This window comes from Panthera uncia, chromosome D4 (assembly GCF_023721935.1).
Source record: "Panthera uncia isolate 11264 chromosome D4, Puncia_PCG_1.0, whole genome shotgun sequence".
Lineage (NCBI taxonomy): Eukaryota > Metazoa > Chordata > Mammalia > Carnivora > Felidae > Panthera > Panthera uncia.
In genome coordinates, this window is record NC_064807.1 from 81897726 (window position 1) to 81914508 (window position 16783).

General features: G+C 38.0%; 1 protein-coding gene across 7 annotated transcripts in view; it reads left to right on the forward strand.

Moving 5' to 3' along the window:
- Window positions 1-16783, forward strand: part of GAPVD1 (GTPase activating protein and VPS9 domains 1) — a 72350-nt gene that overhangs the window by 30040 nt on the left and 25527 nt on the right. For 3 of the 7 annotated variants that reach the window (XM_049628908.1, XM_049628874.1, XM_049628886.1), the window contains exons 4-12: window positions 531-617; window positions 2411-2545; window positions 2691-2880; window positions 7011-7171; window positions 9267-9396; window positions 10534-10659; window positions 13210-13383; window positions 15018-15158; window positions 16240-16374. In XM_049628908.1, the coding sequence (XP_049484865.1) occupies window positions 531-617; window positions 2411-2545; window positions 2691-2880; window positions 7011-7171; window positions 9267-9396; window positions 10534-10659; window positions 13210-13383; window positions 15018-15158; window positions 16240-16374 (1279 nt within the window). The remainder of the gene's footprint in view (window positions 1-530; window positions 618-2410; window positions 2546-2690; window positions 2881-7010; window positions 7172-9266; window positions 9397-10533; window positions 10660-13209; window positions 13384-15017; window positions 15159-16239; window positions 16375-16783) is intronic. The other 4 variants (XM_049628877.1, XM_049628901.1, XM_049628918.1 and 1 more) reach the window with 3 other exon arrangements.

Below are 16783 nucleotides of genomic sequence, written 5' to 3' on the forward strand. Positions count from 1 at the left end.
TATATTAGTTTTCTCCAAAGTGTCTTTAAAGAGAGTAGATTAACAGTTCTCTCTTACCAGTAAGAAACTTGCTCTGTGAATTAATATTTACCTTCCAAGCAGCTATGTTCTGTAGGATTTTTAAGTCTAGAAAAAAAAATTCTACCTTGAGTATTTTATGAACTATATAAGGGAAAAGTACTTCATATTAACTTGAAGTAGTTTGAATTTTTGCAAATGAATTTTAAGATTTCTAAATGTATGAAAAGTATAATATCAGAAACAAAGGTGTTGCATTTTTATTTCATATTGTCAGTATAATGTATAAAGCAAAATTTTCTGTTTATTGTCCATAACTCTTAATCTAAATATAGTAAAAGCTGATGTAGAGAAGATACACGTTTTATTTGGGACCCTCTTTTGCATGCTTGGTCAGATTGTGTGAATATTACTATGAAACAGATGTTTAGACTAGAATGAAAGTGCTTTCATAGAGAAGAATCTGTAAGTATCTATAGCCTGTGTCTCCCTGCCACTGCTTTGGGTTGCAGGTTGGCCGCCTTTTGCAGCAATTGGCAATGACTGGCTCTGAAGAGGGAGACCCCCGGACAAAGAGCAGCCTTGGAAAATTTGACAAAGTAAGAATGAATACTGTCTCGTGTGAAGTACTATTTATAGACAATTTTGCCAGAGTATTAGTGAACTTAACTACTGTCTTTATTGTCTTTCGGTGGTGTATAAATTAAATATTCATTTCAATTACCCTTGGTATAGCCATAGAAGGATACAATATTGGATCGGCAGCATTCATTTTTTTCATTTTAGAGAGAGAGAGCGTGTGCACGTGTGAGCGGGAGAGAGAGGTGGGAAGGAGGGTGGGGAAGGGAGGGAATGGAATCTCAAGCAGGCTCCACGCTCAGGGAGGAGCCCGATGCAGGGCTCAATTCCATGACCCTGGGATCATGACCTGAGCTGAAATCAAGAGCTGGACACTCAACTGACTGAGCCACCCAGGCACCCTGGATAAGCAATATTTAAAGGAAGATGTCATGGGGCACCTGGGTAGCTCACGCTGAGCATGGAGCCTACTTGAGATTCTCTCCTTCACTCCCTCTGCCCCTCTCTCCTGCTCTTGTGTATGTGCACACACACTCTCTCTTTCTCTCTCTAAAATACAAAAAGTTTAAAAATGATGATGTCACTAGAGATTACTTATTCTCAATTAATGAAGTGTTGAGGAGATGCCATAAGAGAGCCAAAGAGCTATTATTTTAAAAAGTTTAATTTAAGGCATCTGGCTGGCTTAGTGGGTAGAGCATGTAACTCAGTCTCAGGGTTGTGAGTTCAAGCCCCATGTTGGGTGTAGAGATTACTTTAAAAAAATTGAAAATGTTTAAGTAAATAAGTAGTTTAATTTTTTAAAAAGTCACTAAAGTTGGGAGCCTGGGTGGCTCAATTGGTTAAGCATCTGACTTTGACTCAGGTCATAATCTCACAGTTCGTGAGTTAGAGCCCCATGTTGGATTCTCTGCTATCAGTGGAGGGCCCACTTTGGATCCTCTGTCCCCTTCTCTCTCTGCCCTTCCCCTGCTCACGTTCTCTCTCAAAAATAAAAACTAAAACTTTTTTTAATAAGTTACTAAAGCAAACAAGAGATAATTGTATAGTTTTAAGTGTATTTCATAAATATGTTTTATGGCATTGTTCACTTTAATTAAGTTAGATTTTAATTAATCATAGTCAAGTAGGCTATACATTCTACTTTGTTTAAAATTCAGAGGTTATATAGTCAAATTCTCCTTCCACCTCTGATTTCTAGCCTTTATTTCCTCCCCAAAAGATTCTTCTTCTTTTTTTCTTTTTTAATGTTTATTTATTTATTTTGAGAGAGAGGGAGAAAGCACGTGCATGTGTGCAGTAGGGGCAGAGGGAGAGGAGAGAGAGGATCCCAAGCAGGCTCCATGCCGCCAGTGCAGAGCTGGATGCAGGGCTCAGTCTCATGAACTTGTGAGATCATGACCTGAGCCAGAATCAAGACTCGGATGCCTAACCAACTGAGCCGAGCCACCCAGGCACCCTTCCTCCCCAAAAGGTTCTTGATGTTCTCAGTCTTTTATGTTTTCTTCAAGAGGTCTATATGTAAACAAGCAAACTCTTACATATATTTTCCTAGGCACCCCATCCCTCCCTTTTCACAAATGGTGGTGTAGTGTGCACTGTTCTGTGTCATGTTTGTTTCACTTACCAGAATTTTGTGTAGACAATGCTATATTAATTCATGAAGAGTTTAATTTGAAACAAATTGAAACAATGTTGGGTTTAATATAATTTTCAAGAATAACTTTTTGCATGCTTGTCCCCCTTGATTAGACATTTTGTTCCCTTGTTTTAAAGGGGAAATATTTCACTTTGATTTTTCCCTGTTTAACAGAGCTGTGTTGCTGCTTTCCTTGATGTTGTGATTGGGGGCCGCGCAGTGGAGACCCCTCCAATGTCCTCCGTTAATCTTCTGGAAGGATTGAGCAGAACTGTGGTTTATATAACCTACAGTCAGCTTATTACTCTGGTAATGGCTTTATTCTTTAATAGGATTTTCTCAAAAGTCATTTATCTAAGCATGGGCAGAGTCATAGATGAGTACATTGTGTGAGAAATATATATTGTATTTGAAAAATTGATCTCACTAGCTAATGTCCTTTTACTTTTGCCAGGTGAATTTTATGAAGAGTGTAATGTCTGGAGATCAACTAAGAGAAGATAGGATGGCTCTTGACAATTTATTGGCAAACCTGCCCCAGGCAAAGCCAGGAAAAAGTAGCAGTTTAGAAATGACTCCCTATAATACTCCTCAGCTGTCTCCAGCAACCACTCCAGCAAATAAGAAGAATCGATTGCCTATAGGTAAAGAGAATTTCTCATATTCAGGCTCTCCTTAATTTAGTATATATATATTTTTTTGGCTTTTGTTTCTGTTCAGTGTTTTGCAATATGGTTTTGAATAATTTGGGAAAGCCTTTCTCTTTATGTTTACTGATACTAATGCAATTTTTAAAAATTGCACCAATTAGTTATGGTTTATGAGTAAGTTCTAGCTTTATCTAGACCTACTTTTCATAATTAATTGAGATCATGCACCAACAGTATACTTTGATTATATTTTAGTAACTTTTCTTGGAAATCTGGATGTGCCATTTGTTATAAGTAGTCAGTATTTGGATTATGTAGCCCTGTCCTTTGTTCAAAGTTCTAAATAATAAAATAATAACTTAGTAGTTTCTGTCAGTAAAGTGGGAAATACACAGTTACTATTTCCCCAATATTGTTTTTTTTTTTTTTTTTTTTAACATTTATTTATTTTTGAGACAGAGAGAGAGCATGAATGGGGAGGGTCAGAGAGAGAGGGAGACACAGAATCCAAAACAGGCTCCAGGCTCTGAGCTGTCAGCACAGAGCCCAATGAGGGGCTCGAACTCACAGACTGCGAGATCATGACCTGAGCTGAAGTCGGACGTTTAACCAACTGAGCCACCCAGGCGCCCCCCCAATATTGTTAATAATGTTTTATCAAGTGAGCTAAGATACCTGTATTTTATAAAATAAAGTTTCTTTTTATTTAGTCAAGCTTATTTAAAACAATTGGGTTTAATTAAGTTCTATTCACCTAGTAAACTTCTATTATCTATCTATAAACACACTCACACAAATTGATTCAGAATTACCATGTACCAGACTCTGGATGAGCACTTTATAGATGTAGTTTCATTTAATCATGCAAAAAGTCCCCACAAAAAGAGTAGGTATAATCACTATCCTGCGGGGTAGGGGTGGGGGCACTGTGTTGGACACTGGGAATGCAGAGAGCATTAGGATAGGCTGCTACTCTCTAGTTGCTGATAGTCTATTGGAGAGAATAAGAGGAGACCATTTCCCTTCATTATACTAAGTGTCTGATGGAGATAAGCATGCATGGAGGTTTATGGGGCACCCATGTTGTCCAAGTGGTGATAATGTCAGGAGATGATCCTAGAACAGGTGAAGCTAATACTTTCTCTTGAAGGATGAATGGGAGTGAGACAAAATAGCCAAGACAGGGAGGGAAAGAGTGTTTAGGCCAAGAGAGCAGTATTTTAGTGCCATTTTTTTAATGAAAATGAGGAGGAGCTCAGCAAGTTAGTGAACATGAATAGGTACTTTATTTTATACATTTTACAGAATGGGATTTCATTTTTAAACTTCCATGAGCTGATTTGTTATGAACTGTTGATTTCTTTTTAATTTTTTTAAATGTTTATTTTTGAGAGAGAGAGACAGATTGCAAGCAGGGTAGGGGCAGAGAGAGGGAGACACAGAATCTGAGGCAGGCTCCAGGCTCTGAGCTGTCAGCACAGAGCTCAGTGTGGGACTTGAACTCATGAACTGTGATCACTACCTGAGCTGAAGTTGGACGCTTAACCGACTGAGCCACCCAGGCGCCCCAAGAATTGTCAGTTTCTTAAAATTAATCCATCTTACATTTAATAGAATAATATCAACAAGAATATGATATCATATTCTTCAAGTCTTTGGCTTTCATCATCCTGAAATGTCAGTTTTCAGAATTAAAAATAGAAAAAAGATGAATTTTGACACTGGGTGATTTTTTTTTTGACACTTGGGGATTTTTAATATTATAGCCTATTTGCACTTTTTTAACAAGAAATGAATGATTTTTGGTAAATCAGAGATTTTTTTCCTCCATTATTCACTCCTGCACATGAGTTCTTTCATTTCTTGTCATCTAGAAGTGTCATTAAATATGGGTATAACGGAAAGTAAATATTCAGATGTTTGCCCCATATACTTTGTATAGTCGTATGACCTGGTCACTGAATTTATTTCATATTTTTAAAAAATGTGCCCATTATTCAGAGGGTTGATTCTCTTTCTGTTTAATGCTTTTGCAACCCAGGACAACAGTTAGCAGCCATCACTCTCTGGGATTCCTCAGCCACTAATCTAACTGCTCATATTACTCTAGTAACCCCATTTTGTGCGTAATAGGCTGTTCTTCCTCTTCTTATATAACTTTCATTTAAGAAATAGTTTATGAAGCTGTGCTCTGTGTGGATGTTGCTTTTGCTTTATGTAAATTGCTATATGGATTTTTGTTACTTGCATTTTTATAAATTATAAAGTTTGTTGCTTAAGATTCATAAGTTGTTCATGAAGTTGAATTTAATTTCACAGTTCGTTAGAAAACAGTGAGTGAGGGTCAGCACATAAAGGTGGGAGTGAACCTGGGTTACACTTTGGGAAATTGATGTGTGCTCTGAATTTTGAAAGTAAGAGTGATTAATGAACACATCTACAGCATTGTGTAGAGAGGATTCTTTATAATTCTGTCTTCAAGTAGGTCAACTTTCATTCAAAGTGAGGTTGAAAGACCTGTTGCTACAGAGCGTTTTTGCTTTATGTCTGTACTTTTGATTATTTTGCACTGAAATAGAATTTCTGTTTAGTATTCTAGTTGTACCAAATTTTATTGCCCTCTGAAAGAAAATTGAATTTATCACGGGAGACTTAAACTTGTAGAGAAATTGTCAAACTAAGTCTTTCAGTGTCTAAAAGTTCTTGTAAGATGTGTGGGATGGATTATTTGTTGTATTTTTTTTTTTAAGTTTATTTATTTTGAGAGAGAGAGAGAGAGAAGAGTGTGTGCAAGCAGGGGAGGGGCAGAGAGAGAGAGAGACAGACAGAGAATCCCAAGCAGGCTCTGCCCTGCCAGTGCGGAACCCTACCTACGGCTTGAACCCACGAACCTGAGAGATCATCACCTGAGCCAAAAACGAGTCAGATGCCCAACCAACTCAGCCACCCAGGCGCCCTGACATTATTTTAGAAAAAAGTATTACTTGTGTACTTATAGGTAGGAGGAAGAAAAATCCCAAAATAATTAGATTTTTTACTAATTTAGAATGTTTCCATAAAGCAGAGGAGAAACTTCTACTCAAACATAGGGAAATCTTTTTTTCTGCATCTTTGAAAAGAAGTTAATACTTTTCAGGAAAATCAATGTGTTTTCAAAAACTGATTCTGATTTTGTCAACGATTGTCTAATTAGTATACGTTATATGGCTAGCAGATTTCTATATGAAATTTTCTTTTTGATGTTTATTCATTTTTGAGAGAGAGAGCGAGAGTGAGAGTGAGCACGGGGGAGGGGCAGAGAGAGAGACACACACACAGAATCTGAACCAGGCTCCAGGCTCCCAGCTGTCAGCATAGAGCCCAGTGTGGGCCTAGAACTCATGTATCATGAGGTCATGACCTGAGCCGAAGTCAGACGCTTAACCGACTGAGCCACTCAGGCGCCCCTCTATATGAAATTTTCAAATGATTGTAAGTTCAGTTATTAGTATGGGAGACCTGTGGCAGTTCAGTCATTTTCCAGGAGAAAGAGTTGAAGGTACACTGATAAGAAATAAGGTAATGCTTTTTTTGTCACCCCAAGTCTTCAGTTGAGAGATGTGTTTGCTGTTTTGCAGGTGCGCTCATCTGTGTGTCACTTCCTGGTAGGTGCACACAGATCAATGTTTCTATCAGTTTTGTTTTAAATCTTTTTTTTTCTAATTTTTTTTAATGTTTATTTATTTTTTGAGACAGAGACAGAGCATGAACAGGGGAGGGTCAGAGAGAGAGGGAGACACAGAATCCGAAGCAGGCTCCAGGCTCTGAACTGTCAGCACAGAGCCTGACGCGGGGCTCGAACTCACAGACGGTGAGATCATGACCTGAGCTGAAGTCGGACACTTAACCGACTGAGCCACCCAGGCGCCCCTGTTTCTATCAGTTTTGAAGGAGGATCTGTGTTAGTTATCAGCAGAGAACTGGGAAGGTGGAGGGTTTTGTTTTAATTCATATTCTCACCACCCTTTTTTTGTGCATATGCAAAAGTCCTACATTAATAGAAAATATATTTTTGTGTTTAGTGTACCATTTTCTTTGTTTTGTCTTGTTCTCTAAATTATTGTATTTGAAAATCTTTTTATTAGCAACTCGGAGTAGAAGCCGCACCAATGTGCTAATGGACTTACATATGGACCATGAAGGGTCATCTCAAGAAACCATCCAGGAAGTGCAGCCTGAAGAGGTGTTGGTCATTTCCTTAGGGACAGGTCCCCAGCTCACTCCAGGGATGATGTCGGAAAATGAGGTATGAACGTATTGTTACATTTAACTTATAGCCATCAGTGTTAAGAAACTTACTTCTTTTTTCTAATTAATGGTCTCTTATGTATAAGTCAGTATGTGTTTAATGAATGCATTAAATGCCAAATTCCCTATGAACGGTTCAGGGGCCTTTCACATTAACATATCAATAGCACTGTCATTGGTGATTAGGTCCACACCAGGAGGAATTTTCCTAATAGTATAGAAGAGATAGGAAGCTGGGAAATTGTGGTATGGACATTGACCTGTAGGAAATTTTTTTTCTTTTTAATGATAAACTAGTGGTATTGCTGCTTTAAAGAGCCAGACATTCTTTAGAAATATTTTCTGTTCTTTGGTTTGTTAGGAAGAAATGGAAGAGATAACTGAAAAGAAAACTAAGAAAGTAAAATATTTTGAAGAAATGGACTTGGGGTGTGGGCATCACTTTTAAGATATTTGTAAACAGAAGAGCTTGGGACAGAGGCAAAAGGAAAGAAGAAATATAAAAGAAGCATCATTTTATATTCAACAGTGACTGCTTATTAGTCAAGAAAAATTCCTGGCCTGGGACAAAGGGACCAGTTATAGTGGTTGATAAAGTGACGATGGTGTTTGGTAAGGCGGTGTTTGGAACTGTGGCATGACCCATACGAAAGAATTCTGTCAAACTCCAGAACTCTGTCCACACACACACACACACACACACACACACACACACACACAAATGAGCTGGCAAAAACTGTCAGAATCAACTTTTTAGGAACTCCAGAATGTAATAAAAGCCTTACCAGAACCAGGGGAATGCTGAATGAGGAAAAACAACCACTGAATTTCAGCCAGGGAACTCTGTGGCACTCTGCCTTCCCTGTTAGCCTTCCCCCAGCTCACAGTTCTGGCAGCCTCGCGGACAGCAGCCTGTATCCCCTTGCAGGGCAGTCTCTCCAGTGTGGTAGGAGGAGCCTTTTGTTTGCCGTTAATCAAATCGCTCTCTAGACCTTTGGATAGATTTTTCCTGAAGATTCTTTACACATTGCTCACTAGGAGTTTAAAGATCCAAGTTATCTTAAAAATACAAAATGTGAAAGTTTTATGTCCACGTTTAATTTCCAGCAAGTAGGAAAAAAATTCTATTTTTAAATGACTTTAAAAGCATCACCTGAGTAAACGTATAGAGTCGTTAAAAACCCTTTAATTTACTCATTTAAATGCAGGGCCAAAAGCACCTAGAGCGGTTGTTTGTTTTTCCTTTTCATGGGAGGATACTATTCTTCCTTCATGTTTTACCAGTAGCCTAGGAGCACGGTGGCTGTGATTTTGAGTTCCGGGTGTGCTTAAAACATGCTGACTTCCAGCAAAGCCCTCAATTCTTCATTCAGTTGAAGATACACATATAAAGCTGAGTTACGAGGCTTGTGGGGATTGAAAAGTAATTATGTTATTTGGGAGTCATCTAACAAATAGAAAACATTTTTAAAAGGCCATCAGCTCTAAGCTAGAGATGGCTCTGAAAACACTGTAGCTTCTGGTATGGACTTTTGTGGCTGTGTATATGGTGATCAAGGCAAGGTTCAAACTAGACTGATTGAATTCTGATGCCTACAGAAAACAGGATGTTCCTATGTTTTCTTTCTGTTGAATTAGTTTATTAACTTTTGAAAAAATGTACTGCAAATTTAATGTCATTTTACCGTGCAAAATGATTTCTGTGCATTTTTTTATTTAACCCTCAACAACTCCATGGCATGCATACTGTTACTATTGCTGTTTTAGAAATCAAGAAACTGAGGTTTAGGGTAAATAAATTTACCCAAGATTACATAGTTGGTATATGGCAGAACCAGACAGACCCCACTGCTGATTCCAAAGCCTTTTGATTTTTATGATCCTACCCACCAGTCACTGATACCTGATTGTTCAATCTCTGACACTGGGTGATGGAAAGGCATAGGTTCAGGTTTTTTTTAATTGATAAACTTTTATTCTAGGGGTACTTAAAACCTTGATCAGAATCTCGTAATATGCATTTGTTGCGGTCTGTTTTCATATCAGTAATCTGTCTTTCAGTTGTGATAAACCAAAGGCATTTTATTTTTCAGGTCCTAAACATGCAACTTTCGGATGGAGGACAAGGAGATGTCCCTGTCGATGAAAACAAACTCCACGGTAAACCTGATAAAACCTTGCGCTTTTCCCTCTGCAGTGATAATCTGGAAGGAATATCTGAAGGTGAAGGGTTACTTCATTCAAAGAGTTGTGTGATTCAAGTAATACTTTGTTTTGCGATCTTTAAAGGAGCCTTATAAATTATAATTATACCATCTGTTTCTCTCCCTGGGGAGAGTAATGAAGTTTTCTTCTAATGATCTTGAACAGTTGGCTATAAAGATTGTTTCTAGAATAAATTAAGATTTTAAGAAAAAAATTTAAAAAAGAAAAAGATTGCAAGAGACCTTTGATCGTATACAATGGAGAAGATATGTCTTTATTGAGGCTTGAATAATACCAAGTTTCTGTAGTATTGATATATACCAATGCTTATAGAGCTCCTTTAGAGGATAATGCATGTCTAAGTGGGAAATAAATGGACTCACTAGTATTTCAGGATGTTGTGTATACTTTTAATGTTCTGTATTTCTTTATTCACACACTCATGCCTTGATAAAGCAGGAAGATAGAATGGAAGTAGGAATAAAATAGAAAGTTGAAAGCTAAGATTGAGAATTCATCATTTCATGGACAAGGACAAACTTTTTTAATGAAAAAAGCCCAAGTTTACTATCATTTCAAACATAAAATAATAACTTCTTTTTCTCTAACTTTTCAGAATAGGTAGTATATAGTCATTCTAGAAAATGCAGAACATAAATGGAATCATCTGTAATTTTACCATTCTATTAGTAACAGCAATTTGGTTTATTTATAGCCAAATTAGGTTTATGTTTTTTTGTAACCATTTTTTGTCTAACAGTATAGCAGTGATATTTCTCTTTGTAATTTAACATTCTTAAATAGCCTAGGTTTTTAATTTTTTTTCTTTAACTTCAAATTGGCATAATTTACTTAAACGTTCTTCTGTGGTTAAACATATAGGTTGCTTCCACTTTTCAAGAATTATAAAAAGCCCTTCAACAAGCAACCTTACATGAGTTTTTGAATTGTTTTCTTAGGATAAATTCTTAGAAGCACAATTGCTGGCTTAAAGGGCATTTATATTTTTAAGGTACAAATGCAGTATTAAAAACACCTTAATAAAAACAAACAAATGAAAGCATCTTAATCTGTTGTCTGTTATCAAGGCATGAAAAGTTGCATGGTGGCTCACGAGTATTAAAAAGCTCACTCACAGTTGAAACATTTCTCTAGGTCCTTCAAATCGCTCCAATTCGGTATCTTCTCTAGACCTGGAAGGAGAGTCTGTATCAGAACTTGGAGCAGGACCTTCTGGGAGCAATGGAGTCGAAGCTCTACAGCTATTGGAGCATGAGCAAGGTAAAGTTAAGTTGAACACAGTTGCTCAAGTAGCAGAGAATTTACCTGGTTGCGAGATAAACTGTGTTTCCATGTAGGCTAGCTGTGTTCAGTAAAAGAATAAATTTAAGCTGATTATATAATGACCGTTAAACCTGCATTTATACATGGTTCTTTGAGTTCCTAAAAATGTTTGGATGGTAAATGAATTTTTTAGGCTTAAATTACATAGAATAATTAAAATGAATTGCTTGAATTCTATAATATTTGGCATTTTAGTTCTGTAGTACTGACATTTTAAAGGATATGAAGATAAATACTTAGGGCTTAAGGAACTTAAGATAGGGAGAGGATGGTACACAAATAATTAACAGTATCATAAAAGTGCTTTAGCAGTTCTGAGTTAGAGATACATGTGGCTTAAAGTGTAGGGAAAAGCTTAGTGGGAAAAAATGCTAGCCTTAAAGTCTGGCTGGCATTGTGTCGGCAGAAACGAAAGACAGGGCATTCTAGGTGAAGGAATAGAGTAGTATAAGCAAGTCGTAGAGGTGGGAAACCATAGTACTTACTCAGGAACTAGCAGGTAGGGGAATAATGCGGGGTAAGGACTGAGAAGTAGATGGATCCCTTTTGTGCTCTAGGAAGATTAGTTTGAAAAAGTTGTTTGGATTTGTCCATTTAAAGATCATGGGGAGCCTGGGTGGCTCAGTCAGTTAAGCATCCGATTCTTGATTTAGGCTCAGGTCATGATCTCACAGTTCGTGGGATCGAGCCCCACCTGGGGCTCTGCACTGGCATTGTGGAGCCTGTTTGGGATTCTCTCTCTCCCCCTTTGTCTCTGTCCCTGCCCTGTTCATTCTTTCTTTCTCTCTCTCTCTCTAATAAGAAATAAATAAACTTAAAAAAAAGATCACTGATGGCCTTCAAAGGAGTGTTGACGGCAGATGCAGATCAACTGGGTCTGAGGCAATGATTCTGAGACCTGAGTGAGCATAAAAATTACCTGGGAAATAAAAAAAAAAAAAAAGGCCATTTCCCATATCTCATTTCCAGAAATCCTGGTGCAGTCCATTTTTAGAAAGGAAAAGAGCGTTGCTAGTTGGAATATGTGTGGCTTGAATAAATGTAATGTTAAATTTTACTGAGTTAGTTTGTCCTTGTGTCAATTAGGTTTAAATTTTCTGCAAATAAGAGAGAAACCTAGGGGCGCCTGGGTGGCTCAGTCGGTTAAGCGTTTGACTTCGGCTCAGGTCATGATCTCACAGTTTGTGGGTTCGAGCCCCGCGTCGGGCTCTGTGCTGATAGCTCAGAGCCTGGAGCCTGCTTCACATTCTGTGTCTCCCTGTCTCTCTGCCCCTTCCCTGCTCATGCTGTGTCTCTCTCTGTCTCAAAAATAAATAAACATTAAAAAAAAAAAATTAAAAAAAAAAAAGAGAGAAACCTAAAATAGTAGCTTAAGACAGAAGTTGAAAGAATATTACCTTTTTTTTTTTTTTTAAGTTTATTTATTTTGAGAGAGAGCATGAACAGGAGAGGGGCAGAGAGAGAGAGAGGGAGAGAGAGAATCCCAAGCAGGCTTCGCACTGCCAGTGTAGATCCCAATGTGGGGCTCAAACCCACAAACCAGGAGATCATGACCTGAGCCAAAAGCAAGAGTCGACGCTTAATCGACTGAGCCCCAGGCGCCCCCAAGAATATCACTTTTTTAACAAGCCCTCTAGGTGATTGATCTTGTAAGTGGTTGGTGGTCTACATTTTGTGAACACTAGGTTAAGAAGTAAATTGAGGCAAATTATAGACTGCTTGTCATTAGTCAAGGGAAGAGAGAAAACTAGTATCAGGTGGATGTATTCAAGTCAAACAAAAGTTTTTTTTTTTTAGTATGGGTTTATCAGTTGATTATCGCCAGAGTAATGCTACATACCAAACCACCTCAAAACTCAGTGACTTTACAACAATAAACATTTATTTGTGCTCTCAAGTCTGTGGGTCAGCTGGGAGGTTCTGATTTGGACTGGGCAAACTCATGTATCTATATAGTCACCAGTAGGGAGCTCTGCTAATCTTAGCTGGGGGACAGTTGGCCCGTGAGGAGCTGCTCTAGGATGACCTTTGCTGTGTTTTGTGTGGTCCCTCATCCTCCAGCAGATTAACTTAAGCTTATTCTCATGGGAGAAGCAAGGGTGAAAAGAGAGCAGAAGTTTATAAGGACTTTTAAGGCCTAGCCTTGAAACTGGTACACTTCCTCCTTACTCTTTTGGCCAAAGCAAGTAACAAGGCCTTTGCAAAGACAAAGAGGGGAATGTTTCCCGTTTTTTTTTTTTTTGTTTTTGTTTTTGTTTTTGTTTTTTATCAAAGTCACACTGCAGAAATTACCCCAGTTAATCTACCAGAAGTGGGGGTACATATTGCTGAAAGTTCAGAAGGTGAAAGAGTACATTTATAGGGCAATGATGCAGTGTTTTGGTACTGCATGCTCTGTGTTAATGATAAAATATGTATCTTTAAAGTTGATTTAAAAAATTATAGCTGTGCTACCATTTTTAAAGTGCTTAATTTTGTTTTTGATAGCTACAACACAAGATAATCTTGATGATAAGCTAAGAAAGTTTGAAATACGTGACATGATGGGACTGACAGATGATAGAGATATATCAGAAACAGTGAGTGAGACGTGGAGTACAGATGTCTTAGGAAGTGATTTCGACCCTAACATTGATGAAGATCGCTTACAAGAAATTGCAGGTAACTACTGTTAAATTTCTCTGGAAGATTGGTATTTAGTTATTCATATCCACCTGCCCTTCATGGGTGGGAACTTCAGCCTCTGACAGACATGGTGTGTGTGTTCGCACTAACTGGGGAACTGAGAAAAGTGTATGTAACCAGGCACTTGTGTATTTTTTTTCTTTGCCTAAATGTAGGTAGTGTTTTCCCTGCCTGCACTTAACTCCCCCTCCCCCACCAAAAAAGAAACTAATCTTCTGAATTAGCTTCTTGTTTTCAGGACATAGTACATATTCTTAGGATATTCTTTTGAAACTAAGCACATTACGTGAAGATGGAAATTCTTAACAGATTATAGCCCTAAAACTTTCAGAATAATATAATATTGAGATTCTCCAAAAATTGAATTTAATGTGGCACCTGACTGGCTCATTCAGTAAAACGTGTGACTCGTGATATCAAGTTCATGAGTTCAAGTCATAGAGCTTACTTAAAAAAAAAAAAAAAAAAAAAAATTCCCGGAAGGATTAATTCAGTTCCAAAGAGTAACTACTTTTTTCTTTTTTTTAGTACCAAGTTTATTGAGGTACAACGTCCATACTTTAAAATTCACCCTTTTTAGGATACCGTTTTGTGAGCTCTGAAAGGTTTCATACAGTCTCATAAGCACCATCTTCGTTTTCTCTTTAAATCATGGAACCTCTCAGGCAGATACAAGAGAGAATAAGGAACTCTGTGCACATCACTCGTTTTCAACTATTACACAGACACAGGTGGCTGGTTTTGTTTCATCTCTTCTCTCACCCACTACCCTTTTATCCTCTCCCCAACCCAACCCAGTTCTGTTTAGGCAAGTTCCAGACATTATTTTATTTGTAATTATTTCACGATGTATCTTTAAAAATGTAACTTTTACCAGTAACCGTTTGCCAAAAGTTTTTTCAGGCACTGAAGTAGCATTGTTCTTTTATTAGGCGTAATCAGAAGTAGTGGAGCATTCTGAACTTGAGTATTTTTAACACAGGTGTATTATAATGTTCAGTCCTTTCTATTGGTATTTTTCAGTGGTGTAAATAGACTTGTTAATTGGTTCTGCATTACTTTGCTTCTGGTGCCAAAGTAGTATTTTTTCTGGCAATAAGCTCTCTTTGAGCAATGAGCTATATTTGCATTGGAGTGAGCGTTCCAGAAGATGTGTATTTTCCTGCAAATATATTTTATTGCTCTGAATATGTGGCTGATGTGCCAGAAGAAAACGTATCTGGCCAGTATACCTTTCTGTGGTTAAGTGTCTCTGTTTGAGAGGTTTTAATCCCTGTTAGGACTGTACATTTTAGATACTTAGGGACACATGTAAAAATTTCCAAAAAAACCAAGATGAAAGCTAGCTGAAATGATCTAATGTGTGTTTTCTCTATGAAGAGTCCAAGGTGAACAGGAGGAAACTGAGGAAAAGGAGCATGTGCCTTTGTGACCAAAGTGGGAAATTTGTGATTTTAGTGGTGTTATTGATTGAAATCACACTTACCTTGGCTTCCTTCTTGTGGGTAGAGTAGAGATTATGTGTTGGTTTAGCGTTTGGTCCTTCTCCATGATCACTGCTCTTTCCATCAGGATCTTCGTTAACCCTTTGCTCCCCACTGGTTATACAGGTGCAGCAGCAGAGAACATGTTAGGCAGTTTACTGTGCCTGCCAGGTTCAGGGTCAGTGCTTCTTGACCCCTGCACTGGTTCTACCATATCAGAGACAACAAGCGAAGCTTGGAGTGTAGAGGTATTGCCAAGTGACTCAGGTTAGTATGCCGTCATTGTTTGCTTTCTGATTTGCACAGAAGTTTTAAATGTAAGGTATCTTAATTTCTGTATCATGTACATTTTGTTAAGTGTGAGGCAATCACATTGCTAAGAATTTCAAATGGACAGTTAGGTTAAGGCATTTTCTGTCCATCAAGAAAAAATGCAGTGTTGCGGGACATAGGCAAAGATGGCAGGTGCTTTTTGACTCTGTGTGTAGTTACTTGTAAGCATTTGTTAGCAACTCACCGGAGTTCTGTGTGGGACATTGAGTTTGGTATCTCCCACTAACTCGTCACGAAATAGGAATAGCAGTACAACTTGGACCCTGAGCGGTTGGGTGTCTGGTAAGCATGCCTAGATTTATCCTGGGGAGAACTTGACTCTTTAAAAGGTATCTAGTATATTTTTGAAATGTACTGAAATTGAGACTCTGGAGTCCTGAGAATTATTTTGTGCAGGATTATCATAAATGCATATAAAGTGTTTTGTACTTTCTCTTTTCTTACGTATTGCATTTCTGCTTTGCTGATTATGAAGATAAATCTTTGCTTTCGATGAAATGTCAACTACCAAAATGCAGATTTAAGTAACTGTATGTCTGAATTACATTCTTTGTGATCTGCTCGGCTCAAGAATAGTTAAGTGATTCTGATATGTGTTTTATAATATTAATGCATTCAGACATGCTAACCTTTAGATAAGGAGACAGTAGGATTAGCTTACCATCTATTGAGCATCCATAGGAGTTATTTTTTAGAAAATAGTTGGTTTAATGCTAAGCTATTCTGTATTTTCTTGTTGAGTTTACTTGTTAACCAACAGCATACTTTATGAGATTAGTGATCTGCAGGCGGAGTTTTCACTTTTGCACGATAGACTGGCTCATATTGGGATGAAAATCACAACCTCAACTTCTTTAACACTCGATCTGATCAGCTGTGCTAACTGGCCCAGACTTAGAAATCTGTTTACAATGATTTCATTCATGCTCTGGTAGCTTTCCTCATCTGGGTCACAAGCTGAAACTGTGGCATACTAACAGAATCACTAATGTGGCGCCTCATGTCTTCTATTTAGAGGCCCCGGATCTAAAGCAGGAGGAACGTCTACAAGAACTGGAGAGCTGTTCTGGACTGGGCAGCACATCTGATGATACGGATGTCAGGGAGGTCAGTTCCCGCCCCAGCACACCAGGCCTCAGTGTTGTGTCGGGTATGTCTGTCTTGTTTTAAGGAATAAGGATTGCAAGGTGTGTTCCCACCTCCCCATTTATAAAATTGCTAACAGAGAGAGATGTTTTATTTACGAGTTGAGGAATTTTCTGGAAACAGAATTGTTTCTGAGGGACCTTAAATCTCTGAGAACTTAATACGTGGCTCTATGGAGTCTGTTGAAGTAATTGGCCAACGGTCTGTGCGTGTTCTCTCTCTAATTCTATCTGTTCTTGGTGGCCTCTGCTACTGTATTTAGATACCACATGATACTTGTGATTATGTTGTACAAATCAAGGTAAACATATTTAGGCAGTAGTACAATAAAAAGGATATGATACCCAATGTCTCACATGTATAAAACTGGGACACAAAAAATTTGAGAATATTTACATTTCTCCAAACTTCAT